This window comes from Oncorhynchus keta, chromosome 30, assembly GCF_023373465.1.
Source record: "Oncorhynchus keta strain PuntledgeMale-10-30-2019 chromosome 30, Oket_V2, whole genome shotgun sequence".
Taxonomy (NCBI): Eukaryota; Metazoa; Chordata; class Actinopteri; order Salmoniformes; family Salmonidae; genus Oncorhynchus; species Oncorhynchus keta.
Genome location: NC_068450.1, coordinates 22,093,494 through 22,119,358, shown reverse-complemented (window position 1 = coordinate 22,119,358; position 25,865 = coordinate 22,093,494). Strand labels below are relative to the sequence as shown.

Below are 25,865 nucleotides of genomic sequence, written 5' to 3'. Positions count from 1 at the left end.
CACTGAGCAGCAAGCTATTTATTTCAGTCTTTTACAATTCATTTTCAACATATTCAAATAATGATTGATAGACAATGTCATTAAAAACATTCTTTTGATGAATTTATTCATACTATTTCTTCCACAAGATATAGTCCTGACCCAAATCTGGGGTTGCAACACAAGCCGGCTGGTCGTTCGTTCTATCGGTTCGGTTACCAGAGACGCAATCCAGTAGTTAAGTCTTTTTGTTCTAAATCTATAGACACAATGTTCCATTGCCATGATGGCTGGCAACGTTCTTATCCCTTGCTTGCTAGCTAATCAACTTTGACTAACAGAGTCAAGTCAAACAGTGTAGCCAGAATAACAGCAAAGTAGCTGCATTTGCATTTGTTTAAGCTGTTTTCTAGTGACTTTTTGGGGGATACATCCATAACAATAAGCTAATGATGTGATTTCACCTGGCCTAGAAAATGTGCTCTCTTGCAAGGCCACTGTTCAGAGGAGATAGCCAACTACACAGCTAAAACAACGATTTCAAACTGAAGCTGGAATGACAACAAACTAGCTGTATGTTGTGTTTTTCTATCGACATTTCTTTGTATAAATCCATAAAATGCTGATTCATGATTTCGACTGGCTGAGAAAAGCTGCCAGCCTGTCTGTTTCGTCCCGGCACCACATTCATTACCATAGAACAGCTGGAGACTGAATTTCAATATTGAAACAGACAGCAAGGCTATGACACATCTCCGCTGTTGAAAACCAAATGCTAGTCTAAAAGAAACGGGAGATAATGTCTAGATGCTTTTTACAATGTAGATCTTGTATATAAAATGCCTGTCTGAGCTGATGTGGATTACGCAGTCAGACAGATTAAATAGGCATTTTAACGTCATAGATTTAGCCGGTGGTAATTTGTGGAATAGACATGGGCTGGAATGCATTTTTAACCAACCAGCATCCAGTATTAGACCCACCCGTCGTATAATTAAGCTTTTTGCGACCCCCCCGGGAAGTACTTTTCAGACAACCACAGCATATAAAATCATCAAAAGTCATGGTGAGAAGATCTTGGTACGTATTATTGGATGTATTAGGTTACAAAATACAACTTTTAGGATACAATGTTAATGATATGTTAGAGAAAGACCTCACAGAGTGATTCAGAACATGAACAATCATATTTGTCTTGGTAAAATGTATTTTATAACATAAGGAAGTGATATTCCATCACCAAACACGTTTTCGGCACCTAATAATTAGTGATCTCACAACATCATTGTGAAATCTCCTCTGTATTAAATCAGATTAGACACCAGCAGGACTTCAGCAGCACATTCAAGGGTAAGATGTTATAGAGGGTTTATTTACAAGCCAGCCCATTGTTAAATGGTCCTTTCGGAGTACAATTCTGCATTTGCTACGGTAAGCTAACAGAGCATGAGAGGAGGGAAGACAAGCACATCACCTCTGGTGTTTTGAAGAACACAAGCCCAGTAATGACAGCTGAGAGAGAAATACAAGATTTCAAGAGTTTACACTACAAAGAGACAAATTAACACCCATGGGAGTCAGTGTATTGGACTGATGCCTACTGAAGAGCATATACTGCATGTAAAGATGTAGCCAGAACCACTGGGAACTCTAGCCAGAATCACTTACAGCCAACATTACCTCATCTACTGACTCCCTAAACACAATTATCTACTGACTCCCTGAACACAACTACAGTGGTTTTCAAAAGTATTCACGCCCTTGGCACTTTTCCTATTTTGTTGCCTTCCAATCTGGAATTATAATTGATTTTTTGGGGGGCTTGTATCATTTGATTTACACAACATGCATACCACTTTGAAGATGCAAAATATGTTTTATTGTGAAACAAACAAGAAATAATACAAAAAAACATAACTTGAGCGTGCATAACTATTCACCCCCCCAAAGTCAATACTTTGAATACCCACCTTTTGCAGCAATTACAGCTGCTAGTCTCTTGGGGTATGTCTCTATAAGCTTGGCACATCTAGCCACTGGGATTTTTGCCCATTCTTCAAGGCAAAACTGCTCCAGCTCCTTCAAGTTGGATGGGTTCCACTGGTGTACAGCAATCTTTAAGTCATACCACAGATTCTCAATTTGATTGAGGTCTGGGCTTTGACTAGGCCATTCCAAGACATTTGAATGTTTCCCCTTAAACCACTGGAGTGTTGCTTTAGCAGAATGCTTCGGCTCATTGTCCTGCTGGAAGGTGAACCTCCGTCCCAATCTCAAATCTCTGGAAGACAGGTAGAAGGTGTTGCCTAATAACATGCATTAGCCTGGATTCCAGCACTTACACTGATGTCTCAGTGGGTCATTGTCCTGCTGGAAGGTGAACCTCTGTCCCAGTCTCAAATCTCTGGAAGACTGAAACAGGTTTCCCTCAATAATTTCCCTGTATTTAGCGCCATCCATCATTCCTTCAATTCTGACCAGTTTCCCAATCCCTGCCGATGAAAAACATGCTGCCACCACCATGCTTCACAGTGGGGATGAAATTCTCGGGGTGATGAGAGGTGTTGGGTTTACGCCAGACATAGACATAGCGCCAGACATCCTTGATGACCAAAAAGCTCAATTTTAGTCTCAAAGGACCAGAGTACCTTCTTCCATATGCTTGGGGTGTCTCCCACATGCCTTTTGGCGAACACCAACCGTGTTTGCTTATTCTTTTCTTTCAACAATTACTTTTTTATGGCCACTCTTCCATAAAGCCCAGCTCTGTGGAGTGCATGGCTTAAAGTGGTCCTATGGACAGATACTCCAATCTCCACTGTGGAGCTTTGCAGCTCCTTCAAGGTTATCTTTGGTCTCTTTTTTGCCTCTCTGATTAATGCCCTCCTTGCCTGGTCTGTGAGTTTTGGTGGGCAGCCTCTCTTGTCAGGTTTGTTGTTTGTGGTTTGGTGCCACATTATTTATATTTTTTAATAATGAATTTAATGGTGCTCCGTGGGATGCTCAAAGTTTGGGATATTTTTTATAACCCAACCCTGTACTCATCCACAACTTTCTCCCTGACCTGTTTGAAGAGCTCCACGGTCTTAATGGTGCCGCTTGCTTGGTGGTGCGCCTTGCTTAGTGGTGTTGCATACTCTGGGGCCGTTCGGAACAGGTGTATACATACTGAGATCATGTGACACTTAGATTAACTTTATTTAACTCATTATGTGACTTCTGAAGGTAATTGGTTGCACCATATCTTATTTCAGGGCTTCACAGTAAAGGGGGTGATTACATATGCATTCACCACTTTTCTGTTAAAAAAAAAAAAGTAATTAATTTCACTTCACCAATTTGGCCTATTTTGTGTATGTCCATTACATGAAATCCAAACAAAAATCCATTTAAATTACAGGTTGTAATGCAACAAAATAGGAAAAACGGAACGTGGGATGAATACTTTTGCAAGGCACTGTATCTCCTGCCTCCCTGATCACAACTATCTCCTGCCTCCCTGAACACAACTATCTCCTGAAACAACTAGTGTAGTATAAGATAGGAATGATACCTTATTTTTCACAGTAAATACTGTGTGATTGAAGTCCTATGAGGGCTAAGGAGGGAGTGACGAGAGAAATCTAACATTAGCACACAATAAATGTACCAAATACTACATAGGGTGAATACTCTTGAGTAATGGAGGTGGAAATAAATAGATGGGAATTTAACCATATGTTTCAAAATAAACAAATGCTAATGGTATGGATTGGAACCACAGAAGCCACAAACTACACTTAACACAAGAGTTCAGGACAACACAAGGATATGATCTTACACCAGGAGACTGTCAAACTATCAGGAGACTGTAAAACTATCAGTTGATTGCCAGACTATCAGTACTGTATATGTAGATTGTCAGACTATCAGCAGACTATCAAGAGATTGTAAGACTATCAGGAGACTATTGGGCTACTTCCCACAACGTCAATGTAAATGACAACTTACACTGTGCCCCCTGTTAAACCCTGACCTGGGGCTGTGCATAGATTTAATCCAAACTGGAGCTGAGACTAGAGAAAAGGAGAGGAAGAAGGAAAAGTGACATAAGAGAGAACAGAGGTATCATTACAGGTAGGTGTTGCCTAATAATATGCATTAGCCTGGATTCCAGCACTTACACTGTGATGTCTCACCCTGTCATCTTAGACGAGTAACAACACCTACCGTTCTCATCTCCTGATCCTGACTGGTAGGAACAGAGGGACTCTGAGGCACTGCTACGGTTTTCCAGGTCTTTCCTAGATCTCTGAGTGGAGACTGGATCCAGCTCCACTACCTCTTCTGGGGGAGACAAAGATACAAATCACTTATGACCTTGCTGATGAAGACGAGATTGTTTGATTCACCATAAACACAAAGGTATCATACTGTACTATATGTAAAGCCACATCAAATGTGCAATTTAATTTAGTTGTTTACAATAAAAATACATGCAGGTTATCAAAGTAAAGCTGATAGGTCAAAATGTGAAAACTATGAATGACAAAACAGTGTCTTCTCATTTCCTGCTCCCAGCCTCCAGTCATCTGCTCTCTCACCATCATAGTGGTAGTCCCAGCAGGGTTTCTGGATGGACTCCGTCTCTGAAGGGGTGTTGGAATGCAGGCGGCGTGGCAGGGTGGGAGCCACACTGCACACTGCCACCCCTCTCCTCAGCATGGGCACGGGGTCTGGGTCAGGGGTGCTGTGCTCTGTGGGTTCCACCAACCCAAGACCTTCGCAGGAACCCTTGTTCAGGTTGTGGCGTGAGTTGCTGGGGTAACTAGGGGTGTAGGAGATGGGTCTAACTGGGATCTGTGGTGGAACGTCCAAGTAGACTGGGACTCCCCGGCTGGACTTGACCTCCAGGTAAGCTCTCCCAAAGAACTCTTTACCATCTTCATCCTTAAGGTTCAAAGTTCGAACGTCACAATTATTTGTCATATATTCAAAAATACAATCAATCACTTACTGACAACAGATATGATACCTCATATTCCTTAGATCCGTCCTGTTTGGCCCTCTTCCGGACGGCAACAAAGAGCAGAGACAGGCCGAAGATGGTAACCAGGAACAGGGCCAGTCCAAGGAGTTCCTCCAGGCCAATGGACCAGCTGGTGAACAGCAGCTCGTTCCTGACCAACATCTCGAGCTCACACTGCCGCCCAGCGAACCCCACCACGCAGCTACAGTTGAAGGAGCCGTAGGTGTTTACACACACACCTCCGTTAGAGCAGAGACTCTCTGTCTGCATACACTCATCTACATCCCCAAGGCACCTGGACAGAAGAACACCGTCCAGAGTCACATTCACATACAGCATCTATATGGAGTGTGTTCCAAATGGTCCCAATATAGTGCACTACTTCTGACCAGAGCTCTGTAGTGCACTATGTAGGGAATAGGGTGCCATTTGGGATGCAAACATCCAGAACCTATATGCAGTATATATTGCAGCTCTGGCATAGTGTGACATCATGGATGTGTCATACCAAACCCGGAGTGGAAGAATGCGGGTTAGTGAGAATAATAGATGTTTCTGCTTACCGTTCCCCCTGAAACCCCGGCTCACACTCACACACAGCCCCATCCAGACTGTCGATACAATGTCCACTGTTTCTGCAGGGGTTATCTTTGCAGTACGGACCAACTGCACACCTGGAATATAGACACGCTTTTTAACTTCCCATACATCATCTATTGTCTTCAGTTTTTCACCAACAACAACAATGCTATGAGAAATGTCCAACCCCACAGGATAGCAGACACGTGACTAACACTATAACGTTCTAAAGTCTCAGAACTGTTTTGTGGTGATTTCTTCTTTCATAACCCATTAAGGTCCTCACCATAAAGGTACAGCGCTTTCAGAAAGTATTCACACTCCTTGACTTTTTACACATATTGTTGTGTTACAGCCATATTTGAGCCACTGGTCTACTTACAATACCCCATAACGTGGAATTATTTTTTTCCAAAAATGAAAAGCTGAAATATCTTGTGTCAATAAGTATTTAACCCCTTTATTATGGCAAGCCTAAATAAGTTCAGGAGTAAAAAGGTGCTTAACAAATCACATAACAAGTTGCATGGGTTCACTCTATATGCAATCACCTTCCAGCAGGACAATAACCTAAAACACAAGGCCAAATCTACACTGGAGTTGTTTACCAAGAAGACAGTGAATGTTCCTGAGTGGCCTAGTTTCAGTTTTGACTATGTATGGCAAGACTGAAAATGGATGTTCAGCAATTGTTGTCCGGACCTCTGGCAGTCTGTATGAAGGTGCCACAGGGTTCAATTCTAGGGCCAACTCTTTTCTCTTGCTGCTGGTGATTCTCTGATCCACCTCTACGCAGACGACACCATTCTGTATACTTCTGGCCCTTCTTTGGACACTGTGTTAACTAACTTCCAGACAAGCTTCAATGCCATACAACTCTCCTTTCGTGGCTTCCAACTGCTCTTAAATTAAAGTAAAACTAAATGCATGCTCTTCAACTGATCGCTGCCCGCTTCTACACAGTGCCATCCGTTTTGTCACCAAAGCCCCATATACTATCCACCACTGTGACCTGTATGCTCTCGTTGACTGGCCCTCATTTCATATTCGTCGCCAAACCCACTGGCTCCAGGTCATCTATAAGTCTTTACTAGGTAAAGCTACGCCTTATCTCAGCTCACTGGTCACCATAGCAGCACCCACCCGTAGCATGCTGTCCAGCAGGTATATTTCACTGGTCACCCCCAAAGCCAATTCCCTCTTTGGCCACCTTTCCTTTCAGTTCTCTGCTGCCAATGACTGGAACGAATTGCAAAAATCACTGAAGCTGGAGACCCATATCTCCCTCTCTAACTTAAAGCATCAGCTGTCAGAGCAGCTCACAGATCATTGCACCTGTACATAGCCCATCTGTAAATAGCCCATCCAACTACCTCATCCCCATATTGTTATTTTTTTCTGCTCCTTTGCACCCCAGTATCTCTACTTGCACATTCATCTTCTGCACACCTATCACTCCAGTGTTAATTGATCAATTGTAATTACTTCTCCACTACGGCCTTTTTATTGCCTTACCTCCCTAATCTTACCTCATTTGCACACACTGTATATAGATTTTTTCTATTGTGTTATTGACTGTACATTTGTTTATTCCATGTGTAACTCTGTGTTGTTGTTTGTGTCGCACTGCTTTGCTTTATCTTGACCAGGTCGCAGTTGTAAATGAGAACTTGGTCTCAACTGTCCTACTTGGTTAAATCAAGGTGAAATAAAAAATGTACAAATTAAAATGATCAACAACCAATGTGACAGCTTGAAGAATGTTGACATTAATAATGGCAAAATGTTGTACAATTCTGGTGTGGAAAGTCTTACCTAGAAAAGCTCACAGCTATAATCGCTGCCAAAGGGGCTTCTACAAAGTATTGACTCAGGGGTGTGAATACCTATGTAAATTAGATATTTCTCTGTTGAACGGAGGTCTGTGCCCAGAGGGAAGGTTATATCTGGCACGGAATGTTAAAACCTTCACAGAAAAGTACAGACATTTCATGATTAAATAAAGAGAATAGCCTTCCTTCTTTCTAATCACAAAATCAAATATATTAATTAATGTTCAACACACATTTCTTAAAGCGATAGCTCTCGAAAATGACAAATATACTATATCTTATGGATAACTAGCAGCATTGCTAAAGCTTAGCTCTGGATGAGTAAACTGATATGTGTGTCTGGTCTCTGACACCCAAAGTCAGTAAACTACTTCCTAGTTAGAAATAAAATGTGGTAAGTTTGGCATTTTTGTGAAATACCTCTTCCTTAGAGGTTTTCATATTGATATAGAACATGACAAAAGCAGCCCTAAACATGCCCTAAGGCACCTGTATTTATTAAGTGCTGGGAAAAAGAGGACCAGAACCTATGATATGAATAATCAAGGACTTGGGACTAGAACCCATGATATGAATAATCGAAGACCTGGGACTAGAACCCATGATATGAATAATAAAGAACTTGGAACTATAAGGTCCTACCTGTAAAATGTATAGTTTGGAGTTAATGAGTATTTTTCAAGTCCCAGAACTATTTTGTGATGTCTTCCTCTTTCATGACTCAATAACTATATGACCTTACATAACAGTTCATTTTGATTGGCAGCCCAGCATTGTGTGATTGGATTGCAGATATAACCCTCAAAGCATTAAGTTAAAAGGTGTTTGCGCACAAAGAACATTCCGATTTTTCATTGTAAATTTACTTTAGAACATCTCTGACAGATCTCACATGTAAAGGACCACCTAATGAGCAACTCTATGTGAATAACTCATTTTTTACCAAGATGTCAAATAGAATCTCAAGGTCACGATTGGTAATGTCCCAACTGACACCCTGTTTCCTATACAGTGCACTACTTTCAACCAGAACCCTAAGGGTCATGGTCAAAAGTAGTGCACTACAAAGGAATAAGGTGCCATTTGGGACACATTATTCCAAATTTCAGTTCATAATGGGTAACTGCTCTATGTACCGTGGTCCTGAGTACTGTCCTCTACACTGGCAGTAAAAGTCCTGGTTGTCCAGCACACAGGTTCCTCCATATAGACAGGGGTTGGAGGAACAGGGGCTAGCTGCCACCTCACAGTGAGACCCCATGAACAAGTCACTGCATTTACAGAAGTAACCTGCAATAGAAACAAGTGTATAATGTACAAAAAAATATATATGTAGGATAACAAGATGTTTGAGACCAATATGTTCTGTATAGACTGTGAATAGGACTGTATGGGGATTTTTCTATGGCAATAAATGGTGTCTGTCTCCTACCTCCATGAGGCAGAGTGGAGCAGGTTCCTCCATTCATACAGGGCTGAGAGGAGCAGTCTGGAGCAGGGAGGGCCACACAGCCTGGTGCCACCCCCACCACCTCCTCTACTAGAACATGGGCCTGGGCCTCAGTGTCCAGGTTCAGATCATAGCCATTAAACCTGACAAAATAAAATCAACAGTTATTTAGTCATTTCACAAGCAAATTTGTCACAAATCACATTACAAAAATACAAATAAATAAACAAAAATGTTGACAAAATGGAGGGAAACATCAAATACCTGACTGCCTCAATACAACCCTGAAGATCACGACTGTGAGAGACTGGCAAACGCTGTGAGGCTGTCTTTGCTGTCATCTGCTGGTCGGATTCAGAAACACCACCCAGGAACAGGCTTCCGTCCAGGTTGAGGGAGCGGAGTGTGCCTGGTGCCGTGCCCGAGGCCGTGTAGAGCTGATCCAGAACCAGCATGGCGTGGTTGCCGTTTACCTCAAGGGATACGGTGTGCCACTGGCCATCACTGACCTGGGCACTGTGGATAGAGACGATGCCTGGGCCACTGCCACAGTCAAACTGGTACTGCAGCCTACCGTCCACTATCTGAGGGCAGGAGTGGGTACATAAAGGTAGGAAATGGCTGTTAGGCCTGGGAATTGCCAGGGACCTCGTGATACGATATCATCACGATACTTTGGTACCGATTCGATATGTATTGCGATTCTCACGATTCTATATACACTATAAATACAAAAGTATGTGGACAACCCTTCAAATTAGTGGATTCGGATATTTCAGCCATACCTGCTGACAGGTATATAAAATTGAGCATACGGCCATGCAATCTCCATATACAAACATTGGCAGTAGAATGGCCTTACTGAAAAGCTAAGAGTCTTTTCAAAGTGGCACTGTCATAGAATGGCACTTTTCCAACAAGTCAGTCCCGGTCAACTGAATGTGCTGTAATTGAGAAGTGGAAACATCTAGGAGCAACACAGTTCAGCCGTGAAGTGGTAGGCCACACAAGCTCACAGAACAGGACCGCCGAGTGCTGAAGTGCATAGCACGTAAAAATATTCTTATATAGTGCAATGAGGGGCCAGTTAATTAGGTACACCACCCCATTCACGAAAATGGTTTCTAGGATTTACTGACAAACAAAAAACATCCATTCAGCGGCAGTCCTGTGGGCGAAAACAGCTTGTTGATGAGAGGTTGAAGGAGAATGGCAAGTATTGTGCAAGCTAACAGGCGGACAAATAACGGCGCATTGCAACAGTGGTGTGCAGAACGGCATCTCGGAACGCACAACACGTCGGTCTTCGTCACAGAAGGACTATTGCAGCAGACGACCACAGCAGGTTCCACTCCTATCAGCTAAAAACAAGAAGAAGCCCCTCCAGTGGGCACGCCCTCACCAACACTGGACAACTGAGGAGTGGAAGAATGTTGCCTGGTCTCACGAATCCCGGTTCCTGTTGCATCATGCTGACGGCAGTCAGGATTTGGCGTAAGCAGCATTACTTCATGGCCCATCCTGTCTGGTGTCAACGGTACAGGCTGGTGGCAGTGGTGTAATGGTGTAGGGAATGTTTTCCTGGCAAACGTTAGGTCCCTTAATACCAATTGAGCAGCATTTGAACTACACAGCGTAACTGAACATTGCTGACCAGGTGCACCCCTTCATGGATACAGGGGGTCCGACCCGGTACTAGATTGGTGTACCTAATCAATTGTGTAGATGGAGTAGGGTGCCATTTTGAACACAAGACAATGTGATGTTAGAGAATACTGACTAAACACATACTATTTTCCAATGAGGCATGTGAGTGTCTCTACATGTGTACAGTATAGTGTTGTAGTGACTGTATTCACTGTCATTTCTTCTCAAAGTTTAAATCCTGAGTTTATGGCCTGTTTTTATTCAAATGTAATTATTGATTTTCCTAACTGAACAACCAACAGTAACTTGTGCCCTATCCCCTACTATTTTATAGTGCAGTACTATTGACCAGAACCCTATATACGGAATCGGTGCCATCTGGGACTTATCCATAGACCTACCTCTAGAATGCAGTAGTCTGTTCCTCCGGCAAACAGGAGAGTTGCATGGTGGGACAAGGTTCTCAGTCTGAGAGACAGTTTCATCTTCTCTCTATAGCGGTTCTCCATCAGACGGTACCTGATGTAACCCTTCCCACTGAACCATAGAGACTGACCTCCTGTGGTTTAAACATAACATATAGATGGATCAGTTATGTGACATCTTACATCTCTGTTACTAATATCTGTTTTGCTGGTGACTGAAGTAATGGTTATATCGGATCTGAAGAAACAGGAGCCATTCTATTCATCTTGAATGTGAGAATAATGTCTAGCCAAGTTAGACTAAAGAAACGGTCATTGGAACACTTTCTGGGGATGATGATCTGTTTGGTTGTTTGAGTGACAGACAGTACCTGAGCAGTCTCCCTGTTGGTCAGGTGGACAGATACAGCTGTATGGTCCCTCTCTTTGGTTGGACACACATCCCTCAGGACAGGGCTTCCCCTCACAGAGCTTCAACACAGGACACTCACCACCTATTACCGAACATATCAAATCATTACAATAAGGGAGAGGACACACCCTAAACGGCACTCCATTCCCTATTCAATGCACTACTTTTTGTAGGGAAAAAAGTGCCAATTGGGATGCAGCCGGAATGTAGTGTATTGGACGACTTCTATTGTTTTATCGAATACTTGACGATATGTGATGAGTGATGTGTGTTTGTGTGTTGTGTACTGGTGTGCGCGGTGTGTGGTGTGCGCGGTGTGTGGTGTGTGATGGTGTGTCATGTGTGGTGGTGTGTGTGGTGGTGTGTGATGTGGTGGTGTGTGGTATGTGGTGGTGTGGTGGTGTGTGATGTGTGGTGGTGTGTGATGTGTGGTGTGTGGTGTGATGTGTGTGAGGTGTGATGTGAGGTGCGAGGTGTGATGATGTGTGTGATGTGTGATGTGTGATGTGTGGTGATGTGTGTGATGCGTGTGATGCGTGGTGTGTGGTGTGATGTGTGGTGATGTGTGTGATGCGTGATGTGTGGTGTTGTGTGGTGTGTGAGGTGTGTGGTGTGATGTGTGGTGATGTGTGTGATGCGTGATGTGTGGTGTTGTGTGGTGTGTGAGGTGTGTGGTGTGATGTGTGGTGATGTGTGTGATGCGTGATGTGTGGTGTTGTGTGGTGTGTGAGGTGTGTGGTGTGATGTGTGGTGATGTGTGTGATGCGTGATGTGTGGTGTTGTGTGGTGTGTGAGGTGTGTGGTGTGATGTGTGGTGATGTGTGTGATGCGTGATGTGTGGGGTACCTTTACAGAGGCACACAGCAGATCTGTGATGTGGCGGGGTGATGAGGCTGAGTCTAGCCGTGCTGTAGGTGGTCAGGAAGTTCTGGTCCAGGGTGACCACCTCACTACAGAGCATGGCAGGACAATCCAAGCCTGCACATAGCTTCCTGAACACCCTGACCACACGGAGGCCTGTAAGCTCCTGGATTGCACCCACAGAGGCATTGAGCTTACGAAGGAGGATCCCGTCCTTGGTAGTGGTCAGGGGGCTACCGGGAGGTGACCGCTCCAGAGCCAGCAGGACATCCAGGCTACCAGGGGGCTCACAGGGCTGCAGACTGACCAGCTGGACATCACTCCTCTTGATCCCTGCCACCAGGCGCAGTGCCCTCAGGAAGCCCCTCCAGTGCTCCCCGACGAACTCCTCGGGGCCCACCCCAGCCAGACGGACGGCCACGGAGCTCTCCAGCATGCGCTTGGTCACCTGGTGGACGTGCACACTGACACCGGTTGCCGTGGTGAAGCGTCCGTCAGTAACAGTGACGTTGAGCAGGTAATGGCCCAGCTTGAGGACGTGACCCGGCCGGGTCACCAGACGGCCATCTGAGGGGGACAGGGAGAACAGTAGTGTATTGGCTAAATTGGGCTGGAGGTTGTAGGTCAGGGAGTCATAGAGGTCCTGGTCAGTGGCTCGGATCTGACCCAGCACCCCGCCCGGATAGGCCTCTCCTGGGGTGGAGATGAGTACCTCCAGGGGGAGGATAGCAGGGGGGTGGAGGCTCTCTTGGATCACCCTGATATTGATCACTGTGGAGGCCAGGATTGGTGGTCTGCCACTGTCTAGCACCTGAGGAAACACAACAGAACCACAGCCATTACATCATTATTACAACCTATCACTATAATCACTACCCAGTGCTTGAATTCCTCACTTCAGGTTAAGAGGATAAAATAACAGGCTTGCAAGTGCCATTAATGACCAGAGGGGGGAGTTGGTGGACTTTGAGTCACTGCTGCTTCTGGGATCAAAGGCCAGAAACTCTGGGATTAAAGGAGAAAAGCAATACTGAAATTTGAGCAACCTCTACAAACTCTGTTATGATCACAGAAGTTTACAACCATTCCTGTGTTTGCAGTGAACCTACTGGTGCTCCCTGATACAGACAGCAGGTGTACTACCATTTCACTATTCCCTGGGTGCCGATTAAGCGGATGTCGATTAAGGCATCCCCTTGCAACTCTCTGATTCAGAGGGGTTGGGTTAAATGCGGAAGACACATTTCAGTTGAACGCATTGAGTTGTACAGCTGACTAGGTATCCCCCTTTCCCTTTCAACCATTCCTGTGTTTCTGGTGAACCTACTGGTGCTCCCTGATACAGACAGCAGGTATACGACCCTTCAACCATTCCTGTGTTTCCGGTGAACCTACTGGTGCTCCCTGATACAGACAGCAGGTATACTACCCTTCAACCATTCCTGTGTTTCCGGTGAACCTATTGGTGCTCCCTGATACAGACAGCAGGTATACTACCCTTCAACCATTCCTGTGTTTCCGGTGAACCTACTGGTGCTCCCTGACACAGACAGCAGGTATATGACCCTTCAACCATTCCTGTGTTTCCGGTGAACCTACTGGTGCTCCCTGACACAGACAGCAGGTATACGACCCTTCAACCCTTCAACCATTCCTGTGTTTCCGGTGAACCTACTGGTGCTCCCTGACACAGACAGCAGGTATACGACCCTTCAACCATTCCTGTGTTTCTGGTGAACCTACTGGTGCTCCCTGATACAGACAGCAGGTATACTACCCTTCAACCATTCCTGTGTTTCTGGTGAACCTACTGGTGCTCCCTGATACAGACAGCAGGTATACTACCCTTCAACCATTCCTGTGTTTCCGGTGAACCTACTGGTGCTCCCTGATACAGACAGCAGGTATACTACCCTTCAACCATTCCTGTGTTTCTGGTGAACCTACTGGTGCTCCCTGATACAGACAGCAGGTATACTACCCTTCAACCATTCCTGTGTTTCTGGTGAACCTACTGGTGCTCCCTGATACAGACAGCAGGTATACAACCCTTCAACCATTCCTGTGTTTTCAGTGAACATGGATAGCCATTTGATTAGCTGTTCAGGAGTCTTATGGCTTGGGGGTAGAAGCTGTTAAGAAGCCTTTTGGACCTAGACTCGGTGCTCCGGTACCACTTGCCGTGCGGTAGCAGAGAGAACAGTCTATGACTAGGGTGTATTTGACCATTTTTAGGGCCTTCCTCAGGCACCACATGGTATAGAGATCCTGGATGGCAGGAAGCTTGGCCCCATTGATGTACTGGGCCGTACGCACTACCCTCTGTAGTGCCTTGCGGTTGGAGGCCGAGCAATTGCCATACCAGGCAGGGATGCAGTCAGGATGCTCTCAATGGTGCAGCTGTATAACTTTGAGGATCTGAGGACCCATACCAAATCTTTTCAGTCTCCTGAGGGGGGAAGAGGCTTTGTCGTGCTCTCTTCACCACTGTCTTGGTGTGTTTTGACCATGATAGTTTGTTGGTGATGTGGACACCAAGGCACTTGCGGCCCTCAACCTGTTCCACTACAGCCCTGTCGATGAGAATGGGGACGTGCTCGGTCCTCCTTTAGCTGTAGTCCACAATCATCTCCTTTGTCTTGATCACGTTGAGGGAGAGGTTGTTGTCCTGTAGCTGACCTCCTCCCTATAGGCTGTCTCATCGTTGTCGGTGATCAGGCCTACCACCGTTGTGTCATCGGCAAACTTAATGATGGTGTTGGAGTCATGCCTGGCCATGCCGTCATGAGTGAACAGGAAGTACAGGAGGGGACTAAGCACGCAGCCCCTGAGGGGCCCCCTTGTTGAGGATCAGCGTGGCAGATGTGTTGTTACCTACCTTTACCACTTGGGGCCGCCCGTTAGGAAGTCCAGGATCCAGTTGCAGAGGGAGGTGTTAAGTCCCAGGTTCCTTAGCTTAGTGATGAGCTTTGAGGGCACTATGGTGTTGGACACTGAGCTGTAGTCGATGAACAGCATTCTCACATAGGTGTTCCTTTTGTCCAGGTGGGAAAGGAAAGTGTGGAGTGCAATAGAGATGGTATCATCTGTGGATCTGTTGAAGCAGTATGCAAATTGGAGTGGGTCTAGGGTTTCTGGGATAATGAAGTTGATGTGAGCCATGACCAGCCTTTCAAAGCACTTCATGGCTACAGACGTGTGTGCTACGGGTCGGTAGTCATTTAGTCAGGTTACCTTTGTGTTCTTGGGCACAGGGACTATGATGGTCTACTTCAAACATGTAGGTATTACAGACTCAGTCAGGGACATGTTGAAAATGTCAGTGAAGACACTTGCCAGTTGGTCAGCGCACGCTTGGAGTACACATCCTGGAAATCCATCTGGCCCTGCGACCTTGTGAATGTTGACCTGTTTAAAGGTCTTACTCACGTAGGCTTTGGAGAGCGTGATCACACAGTCATCCGGAACAGCTGATGCTCTCATGCATGTTTCAGTGTTACTTGCTTCGAAGCGAGCATAAAAGTAATTTAGCTCGTCTGGTAGGCTCGTCTCACTGGGCAGGAGGATAGAATTACGGTAAGATTTGCCAAATGGAGGGCGAGGGAGAGCTTTGTACGCATCTCTGTGTGTGGAGTAAAGGTGGTCTCAAGTTTTTTTCCCTCTGGTTGCACATTTAACATGCTGGTAGAAATTGTATTTTATTTCACCTTTATTTAACCAGGTAGGCTAGTTGAGAACAAGTTCTCATTTGCAACTGCGACCTGGTCGAGGGAAATGAGGTAAAACTGATTTATGTTTCCCTGCATTAAAGTCCCCGGCCACTAGGAGCACCTCCTCTGGATGAGCGTTTCCCTGTTTGCTTATGGCCATGTCCAGTGAACCTATTGGTGCTCCCTGATACAGACAGCAGATATACATCAATGGTTGATCTATTACTAATAATTTACTGTATCAAGAACAAAACACATATCAGAAAAATGTAATACTACTGTTAGCCTAATTAGCATTTTGTGAATGTAGTCCAACCTGAGCATGTAGTATGTAGTGGTCCTTTACTGTGCGGTCCAGCAGTGTGGTGGTCCTGAGGGTTCCCTGGGGGTCTATTAGGAAGGAGCCTCCCTCATCTCCCCCAAGGATGGTGAAGGAGAATGGGGGGCCGTTGTGGGAGGCATCCCTATCTGTTACAGTCAGCTTGAGAACACTGCTCCCTACTGGGACACTCTCCTGGGATAGAGAGTGGGGAAGGAAAGAAAGAGGGGGACAGAGGGAGGGAGAGAGACAGAGAGAGGGGGAGAGAGAGAGAGGGAGAGATTCCATATCCATGCCTTTCGATGTTGATTCAGGAGCTACTGTTCAGAGGCTTAATGAAGCTCCCTCATTTATCCTTTCTCTTCTCAGCTATACATCCTGTATCTGTACCTCACACTATTCCTTACACTCCTCTGCTTCAAGTGCAACTCTATGGCACCCAATAACGTTTCCGAGGCGTCTTAACTTCAGTTAACTTGCACCCTCCAGCTAAACCTCACTTCATTTAAGAAGTGTAGTCAGTGTTGTCAGATTTAAATCTCTCTCTCATCTCTCCGTGGCATGTCTACCTCTGACCTGTCTGTCTTACCTGGATGACAAGGCTGTAGTCAGCCTCAGAGAACACGGGCGCATTATCATTGACATCCGACACGTCAATGTTGACCAGGGCACTGCTGGATCTGGATGGACTCCCACTGTCTGATGCCAGTACCGTCAGAGTGTACGCAGGCACCTAGTTTAACACAGAGTAAAGGGGTGGGGGAAAAATCTACTCTAGACTTTGTGAGCAATTAAAAACAATTGAGGCTTGTAACATTGCCAATACTTGTCTGCTTCAAACTGTGATACTTGGAGTGTTAATTGTGCTCTGTTGAATGAGAGGAACATGGGAAGAACGTGGAAAGTTAGTTAGCTACCTTTTCTCGGTCTAATGGGCAAACAACCTTCACCTCACCGCTGACCGTGTCTATGGTGAAGGGCCCGGCTTGGTTGCCCTTGACGATTGAAAAGTGGATGTGATTGTTGGAGGGACCATCAATGTCATCAGCAATCACCTTAACAACAAAGAACAGAGTGCATGGATGGACATGTTAACACTAGTAACAATAGTGCATCAAACTTTTTCTAGTAAAATGACACTGCAGGATTTCCCTTTCTTTCTACAGAGAATTTGAGTACAAATCAAAGCTTGAAAATGTTTCATTTATAGTGATTGGGGTTTTAATGCAAATGGACACTCACCGTCAACATGGTCAGGCCCATGTCGGTATCTTCACTGATCACAGCAGAGTACACCTCTTGGCTGAAGACAGGAGAGTTGTCATTGACATCTTTCAAGTAGATGGTTACCGTGGCAATGTCACCTTGGCTCATCCTGCCTTTGTCCGAGGCCTGTACTGTCAAATAGTGCTCATGGGACGCTTCATAATCCAGAGCCTTGGTCACAAATATGTCACCTGTAGACACACATACATACGCTCAGTAGGGGGGGCACTAAACTCACATGACTAGGACAGCCTTTTCAATGGCAATCCTCATTTCATGTCATAAACAATAAAGTTGACATTTATAGTATAGCTACCGGTGTGTGAGTCCATGCTGAACATCCCATGCTCGTTGCCGTTGACAATGGAGTAGGTGATGTCAGCGGTGGCCTTGGGGTCTCCGCTAGCAGCAAACACCCTGACCACCTGGGTCCCCAAGGTGACGTCCTCTGACACCGTGACGCCATAGTCCCTGTTTTGGAAGGCCGGGGGTCTGTCGTTGACGCTGAGCACAGAGACCAGCACGGAGCAGACAGAGGACAGTCTTCTGGGTGAGCCCTGGTCTGTGGCCCGGACACGCAGCGTGTACCCAGCCTGGGTCCTCACCAGGGGTCGCTCCACACGGACCAGCCCTGAATGCTGCTGGATGGAGAACCGGCCATCGGCTGAGTCCTCAAAGGAATACAGGATCCTGCTGTTGTTTCCTAGAGTGAGGGAGAGGGACAGAGAGTTAATAAACGCACAGCCATCTCCACTCTATCCTACATGAACAATCCAGATGAAATGGGAGGTCAATGGTATTTTGACCCGAGCTTGCCCAGCCCAAGCATATCCATTATACTATATCTGACCACAGTCATTTGTTAAGATAACTGCACGACAGCTGAGGGAATTGGGGCCAAATCTCTACATGATCTCAATGACCTCCAGTCATCAGATGACAAGGCATTTCATTAACTGATCCTGAACGATGCGCGTTATTGAGGCCAGGGAGAGTGAGTCTGTCTGTGATGACATGGACATTCTCTGGGCAGGTCTGTGTTTAGGTCTGTGATTAGTGTAGACAATAGGGTTGTTTACGATAGAGGCCCAGCTGGGGCAAGACATGACTGCCTCACAACAACAGGCCCTGATGAATACAGCCAGGCAGGCATCACAAATGAAACCCAACTCCCGCCATTTATGATGCAACCAAAGAAAGAGAGGAGTATGCTGCATAACTAAACTCTTATCACAGATTAAAGTCTGTCTGGCTCTCCATCACAGCAGGCACCAGTGGAGATACAGAAAGTCCAAGGTAGGAGTCCATGGAGAAATATCCCGGGCGAAATACAAATGGCACCCAGGAGAGCAATACTTTCTCAATATGAAGTGCTGAAAAGCACCAGTAAGAGGTCAATTAGAGGTATATTGGAACAAACAGCTACAATTTGTTGTAAAATCCACACAACAACACTGTTGTTGCACAACTACATCATCATACAGTAAACTCTTTCTGCTGGGAACAGAACCAAAGGTTGTGTCCCAAATGGCATCCTCCCTATTCCCTACAACATAATACACTACTTTTGACCAGACCCTTATGGGCCCTGGTCAAAAGTAGGGAACTAAATAGGGAATAAATAGAGTGTCATATCCAGCATGACTTAAATTAGTGCATTCATCTTAAAATAGCTAGGTGAGAGAACCACATTTCACAGTCATAGTAAGTACATTTTCCCTCAAAGTAGTAATCAGCAAAGTAGATGCACTTGTAATTTCATACTAGCAAGTGTTTTACATTTATACTGTATATATACATATATATATTGACCATGTGTGGGTGTGTTTTCACCTTGGTTAGGGCTGTTGACTGAAGCAAACTACCTAATGTATAGTGGATACCATCACTTTATATTCAAATTGCTGAGGACCAATGGACAAAAGCACTGTCCGTGTCAATCACTCACTGCATTAAGTCCATAAAGAGGAAGTCTTTCATTCTTTTGTTGTTGTTTTCCTTGGTTGGAGAGGAAATATTATTTACACAGCTTGCCGGTGTTTAATTGGATTTCGAGGAATATTTGGGCTTGACTGTTAACTGTTAAGAGGAAAGGACTACGGTCAATAACAGACTAAATAACATTGTCAGCTTATCATCAAAGCAATATTTTTCCATTCAGCCTGGGCCGTGTTCATTTGTGTTTCTATGTGTGTGTGTCTTCCGTTAATACCAGGATAAAGCACAGACTTCATTCTCTGTCTTACTACATAATTGATTACTTGCTACAAAGAGCAACCAGCGCTTGCTTATGACTTTGGAAACTTCTGCAAGACTTACTTCAAAAGGTATACCACGCCAACCATTTATTTTGAATGTGAATTAGGACTTTTCTCAAGGCTCTTTATTCATTACATCAGCATATCTATTCTATTTGATCCGTAAATCGTGATATTGCCACGCATTTATGAAATGAGCTCTGTCTAATAACACGATATATCTTCTGAATACTTTCTGGTAAGTTAATGGCTCTTACCTGCATCCAGATCAGTGGCCTGTAACCGTGTCACATACGTGTTTATCTCAGTGTTCTCAAAGACCGTGACAGGGTAGGGGTCAGCTGTGAACTCAGGAGCGTTATCGTTGACATCTCCCACTGTTATCACCACATTAGCCTGGCAGTAACGCTGTCCTCCGTCATTCGCTTGTACCAGTAGACTGTACACATCCCTCTCCTCGCGGTCCAACGGCAACAGGGTTCTCAGCCGGCCTTCAGAAAACACACAGCACAGACAACTACGTCTTAGGTTCTACAGGCTCCACTCCTAAAACATTTACTGGTAACATTTGGTGAACAATTTTCACCAAACATGATGATTATATGTTTGATTGATGTACAGTACCTGTGTCTGATTCAATGCTAAAGTAATCAGCCCCATCTCCAGAGAGAGTGTATGAGATCTGAGCGTTGGATTGGATGTCTGCATCAATGGCAGAGACTTGCAGGACCAGCCTCCCTTCAGGAGAGTTCTCAGGGACTGTCTGGGCATAGAGAGCCTGTAGAGGAGTCATGGACGTTACATGAGGTAAACAACTCTGTAAGAAACTCAACAAAATAAATAGAAACTTTTGGACTTCATATTACATAGAAACTTTGTAGGGTCATTTTGTTTAAAAGCACTTTCACTCTGTTACAGTATGTTCTCTAAGTGCCTTTGTACTGCCCAACCCTTACCCTCTCACAGACAGGACTGTTGTCATTTGCATCGAGGACACTGATCTCCACAGTGGCTGTGGTCACAGACGTTCCATCGGAAGCAGTGACGTTCAGGAGGTAACTGTCCCTCTCCTCCCTGTCCAGAGCTCTCCTCACCACCACCGTCCACTCCCCCTGAGAGTGCTCCAGGTCAAACTGAGCCCGTGGATCGCCTCCTGGGAGAGGCAAAATACATTTAACATTCAGGGTAACAAAAAATTTTGCAAAAATATCCAAAGCAACTGAAACATCCCTGTAACATTCTGTAATTCAAAGACAATCTGTTTACTCAAGCCAGCTAGAGTACCTGTGATGAAACAGCAGATTGGCTTGTTGAGGTCTTCAGAGTCTCTGTCGGTGGTCCTCAGGACTGTTATGGCCCTGCTAGGAACGGGGATGTCCTCACTGACGCTGGCCCTGAACACCTCTGCCGTGAAGTGCATAGGATTGTCATTGACGTCTACCACCGTCACCTCCACTGTGGCAGTGGTATTCAGCCTCCCGTCATGCCCTCTGTCTGTAGCCAGTACTGCTACTGAGTACCGGTCCTGCTGCTCCCGGTCCAGCTCCTTCAGGGTTGTGACCCACCCTGACTCTTCATCCACAGCAAACATCCCCAGGACATCTACAGAGTTTTGATAATGGTCCAGACTGTAGGTAACCTGGCCGTTCACTCCTGAGTCTAGATCAGTAGCTTTCACCTGAATCACTGAGGTCCCTTTAGGTAGGTTCTCAACAACAAATGATCTGTAAGAGTCTGATTCAAACTGTGGACTGTTATCGTTGACGTCCTGTACCTGAATATGGAGTTGGGCAGTAGTAATCACATCAATGTCCTCTAGGTCGCCCTGGGCCTGCAGAGTCAGCAGGTACCATTTAGTGGTTTCAAAGTCAAGACGTTTGGCTAGTTTGAGCTTCCCTGTGTCTGTGTTGACAACGAAGACTTGGTCTTGGTTGCTCTCAGGGGTGCTGCCTTTAACAAGGTTGTATATCAACAGCTGCTCACTCTCTTGGATGACATCAATCTCAGAACCTATAGGAAGACCCTCACTGACTGACCATCTCTTCTGTAACTCAACTAGTTTTGGCACGGTCACCTCCTTGGGCAGTAGTCTGATATATACTGGCACCAAAGTTTTTTTCGGTGGATCTCCAGCATCTTTAGCACTCACATAAAAGGAAAAGAGGTCATTTTTATAGGCTGTAAAATTATTTTTGGCAATTATATCACCATTGAGAGGATGTATGTCAAAACCTCCCACCTCAGATTGTACAGTGTAAGTGATGTCAGCATTGATGCCTTCATCTGCGTCCACAGCAGTAACTCTGACTATGACAGTTCCTTCAGAGACATCCCTGGGAATATTGGCTTTGTATTCTGCTGCCCTGAACTGAGGAGCGTTATCGTTAACATCAGTCAGGATCACGTTGACAGAGGTGAAGCCTAGCTTTCCCCCTCCATCTTTAGCCATCAGACTAATAGAGATTAGGTTACTGATTACAGTTTCTCTGTCTAAGCTTTCCACAGTAAAAATCTCCCCATTTTCATTGATAGTGAATTTGTCCTTTGCGACATCATTCACTATGTAATATGTCACCTTGCCATACACTCCAAGATCTTTATCGGTAGCTGTGACTTGAGTGACCAACGTGCCAACAGGTGAGTTCTCCAACAGCTCTACAACAGAGTCAGTGTGGGAGAAAGAGGGGCTGTGGAGGTTAGAAGTGACCACTGTGACCTGTACATTACATACACTACTATAAAGCCCATCAGACACAGACACACTGAGGTTATAGAGTGTCTCCCTGTTCAGCTTGCGGTATTTCGATATGACAATCTCTCCACTCCTTTCGTCTATGGTGAAGCTGGAGTCCTCATTGCCAGAGAGTAGGGAGTACTCCAGGCGGTCAGTGTCTGACAGGTCAGCATCAGAGGTCCTCACACAGGCTACAAAATGACCCCTTTGGGCCAGCTGGCTGACCATAGCCTTATACAGATGTTGTGTGAAGACTGGTGGGTTGTCATTGATGTCTGTCACTGAGATGATGACCTGGACCTCACTGGATTGGGCAGGGACACCCCCATCCACAGCTCTGACCACCAACCTATGTTGTGGTACCACCTCAAAGTCTAACAGGCCAGAGGTCATGATCACCCCACTCTCTTGGTCAATGGTGAAGTATTCTGAGCCACCCCCCTCCTCCACTAACTGGTAAAACAGCACTTTGTTGTTGCCCGAGTCTGAGTCTGTAGCAGACACCTGTAACACTGACGAGTCAATGTCAGCCAACTCAGACACACTAGCCTCATATAACCTCTCTTTGAAAGTCGGTGCATTGTCATTGACGTCCTCCAAGATAATGTCAAGGAACACTTCAGAGTGAGCCCCTGTAAGTGAGTCTGAGGCTCGGATACTAAGTCTGTATGCTGGGTGGGTTTCGTAGTCCAACGGCTGTACAACATGGAAGACACCAGTGATGAAACTAATGGAGAACTGACCTAAAGGGTCTCCCTTCGATATGCTATAGACAGTCCTTGGTCCCTCTGAAGCATTGGCCTGGATCTTCACAATGGAGGTGTCTAATGGAACATCCTCTGGTATAACTATGTCATAGGATGATTTTTCAAACACAGGTACGGCTTTGCTCACCACTGTCACAGCCACTTCCACTGTTGCCGAGAGAGATGGGTCCCCTCTGTCTTTAGCGATGACGCTGATTGCAAACTTAGTGTCAACGTCTTTTGGGTGAATGGTCCCTTTGAGTGAGATTTTCCCTGAGGGGCTGATCTGAAAATATCCCCAGTCTTCTTTCAGCTGGTATTTGATCTCAGCATTCCTACCAATGTCTTTATCCACTGTGGTTATCTGCCTGACAACCTGACCCACTGCTGAATCTAACTGCACCAGGGCTGAGTAGGGGAGTCCCACAAACACAGGCTCATTGTCATTTACATCTTCAATGGTCACCACCACAAGAGCATGAGCCACCCCTGAGGATCTGTGTTCCTTCGTCACCTCCACAACGATCTCAAATGTATCCTGTTCCTCTCGATCGAAAGGTACTCCAGTCGTAAACAGCACACCAGAGGTGTGTCCAATTTCAAACCTCCCCTGTGGGTTCAGGATGGTGTAAAACAGAGGTTCGTTTAACCTTTTTCTCGCAGCAGTCACCACAGCCAGAGTTTTCCTCTCAGATGAGTTCTCTGGTAGTGAGACAGTATACAGGTCCTTGGCAAACGCCAGATCGTTGTTCTGATTCTCTCTTATGTTAATTTTGACCATGGCAGTCTTGGTGAACTTCCCATCAGACACTCCGACTGTCAACTCGTACCCATTTCGCAACTGGGCTGGATTCAAAACAGAAATAACGCCTGACTTGGGATCAATCATGAATTGACCTCCTATGTTTCCATCTGAGATAGAGAACAGTAGTTTGGAACCAGCTCCTGAATCCAGATCAGTGGCGTTTATAGAAATCACCTTCACTCCACTGTAGGTTGGCACTATGACAGACGTCTCAAACACGTCTTGGCTGAATGTTGGGGGGCAATCATTGACATCAGTGATCTGGATGGTGACATAGGCTATGATCTCAGAGAAAAGTTGTGGCTTTCCACTGTCATGGACCTGCACAGTGAAGTTGAACTCTGACCTCTGCTCATAATCCAGGCCAGTGACAGTGCGAATGGCTCCGGTGCTGGAGTCAATGGCGAAGTATTCAAGGGCATAGGGCTCTACAATCTGGTAGACCAGCCTGCCATTCAGATCACTGTCAGCATCAGTGGCTTGGATAACCAGAGGAGACCTTCCATTGGTTAGCACCACACTGTTAACAGGGGCGGACTCACTGACAACTCCTCTGAACTCTGTCTGTGTGAACACTGGACTGTTGTCATTCTCATCTCTGAGGTGAATAAGGACTGTAACATAGTTCACCATCTCTGCCATGTTGGTGGCCTGCACTGTCAGTCTATATGAAGACACACTCTCATAGTCCAACAGCCTCTGAGTGACAACAACCCCAGAGGTTGGATTGATATCGAAGGCGTTATTGACATTTCCCTCTCTGATCTGGTAGAGGACAGAAGAGTGACTGGAGGCAGAGACCAGAGTAACTAAGCTCCCTACAGGGGCTGTCTCACTGATAATAGCTGAGATCTCCTCCTCAGGGAACCTGGGCCTGGCGTTATCTGGCACAGTGACAGCTATACGTACTGTTGTCACCGCACTCAGTGGAGGCGCTCCTCTGTCTGACGCCTTTACAGCCAGCTCAAACTGACTCTTGTCATCACGATCTAGCTCCTTAGCCACTGTAATGGTCCCCAGGACTAGGTCAATAGCAAACGAGTTGTCCTCGTTCCCTGTGAAGGGAAAACACCAAAATAGAGTAAAAAGCAAAGATATTAGTAACAGTATGGATTGTTATTCTACAGTCTGATGTACTGTAGTTATTAATTAATAGTAAAAGACTAAAAAGTCATGTTACACAGAGAGTCATGGTTTCAACAGTGTGGTAGGAACAGTACTGTACCTGACTCTATGATGTAGTTGATCTCTGCATTGCTTCCTCTGTCTCGGTCCTGAGCAGTAACTTGAAGTACAGCCGATCCCACAGCAGCTGACTCAAACACCTGGCCTGAGTACCGGGGGCTGGTGAACCAGGGGGTGTTATCATTGGTGTCCTCCACGTTAACTATCACTCTGACCAGGTTACGCTTTACAGGCACACAATCATCACACACCTGGAAAACACATGGATCACAGTACTCATATTAGACATTATATCACACATGGGTAGGTGCTACACTGTACCAGTTATTCCTACAGGCCTGTTTCTCAAACAAAACATCAACCAAGACATCCACACAGTGACACAGAAAGGCCTATTTATCCGCTTGATTTGAAAGTTTTGTTTGTCCGCCTGATTTTATCTGAAAGGCTTGTTTGTCATCTTGATTTGATCTGATTCGAAAGGCTTGTTTATCAGCTTGATTTGCGTGTTATGAGTGATACATGACTCATTGTGCGTTTCAAATAATAGCACCCTCCTCCCTATATAGTGCACTACTTTTGTGGGCCATGGTCAAAAGTAGTGCACTATAAAGGGAATAGGGTGCCATCTGGGACACAACCAAATTAA

The 25,865-nt window shown here is 45.4% G+C and overlaps 1 protein-coding gene across 3 annotated transcripts in view; it reads right to left on the bottom strand.

The window, feature by feature from the left end:
- LOC118372263 (protocadherin Fat 1-like) overlaps nt 1-25,865 on the bottom strand; it is a 44,547-nt gene that overhangs the window by 3,200 nt on the left and 15,482 nt on the right. The window contains exons 11-31 of one of the 3 annotated variants that reach the window (XM_052488035.1): nt 25,257-25,467; nt 21,031-25,086; nt 20,703-20,899; nt 20,371-20,524; nt 20,004-20,237; nt 17,805-18,191; nt 17,465-17,679; nt 17,140-17,277; nt 16,812-16,955; nt 16,220-16,417; nt 12,179-13,004; nt 11,292-11,414; nt 10,897-11,054; nt 9,113-9,432; nt 8,831-8,991; nt 8,535-8,688; nt 5,551-5,661; nt 4,994-5,282; nt 4,563-4,908; nt 4,189-4,305; nt 3,970-4,034 (exon numbers count right to left, since the gene is read on the bottom strand). In XM_052488035.1, coding sequence (XP_052343995.1) covers nt 3,970-4,034; nt 4,189-4,305; nt 4,563-4,908; nt 4,994-5,282; nt 5,551-5,661; nt 8,535-8,688; nt 8,831-8,991; nt 9,113-9,432; nt 10,897-11,054; nt 11,292-11,414; nt 12,179-13,004; nt 16,220-16,417; nt 16,812-16,955; nt 17,140-17,277; nt 17,465-17,679; nt 17,805-18,191; nt 20,004-20,237; nt 20,371-20,524; nt 20,703-20,899; nt 21,031-25,086; nt 25,257-25,467 — 8,604 coding nt within the window. Of the gene's footprint in view, nt 1-3,969; nt 4,035-4,188; nt 4,306-4,562; nt 4,909-4,993; nt 5,283-5,550; nt 5,662-8,534; nt 8,689-8,830; nt 8,992-9,112; nt 9,433-10,896; nt 11,055-11,291; nt 11,415-12,178; nt 13,005-16,219; nt 16,418-16,811; nt 16,956-17,139; nt 17,278-17,464; nt 17,680-17,804; nt 18,192-19,436; nt 19,568-20,003; nt 20,238-20,370; nt 20,525-20,702; nt 20,900-21,030; nt 25,087-25,256; nt 25,468-25,865 lie in introns of those variants that run through there. The other 2 variants (XM_052488034.1, XR_008087370.1) reach the window with 2 other exon arrangements.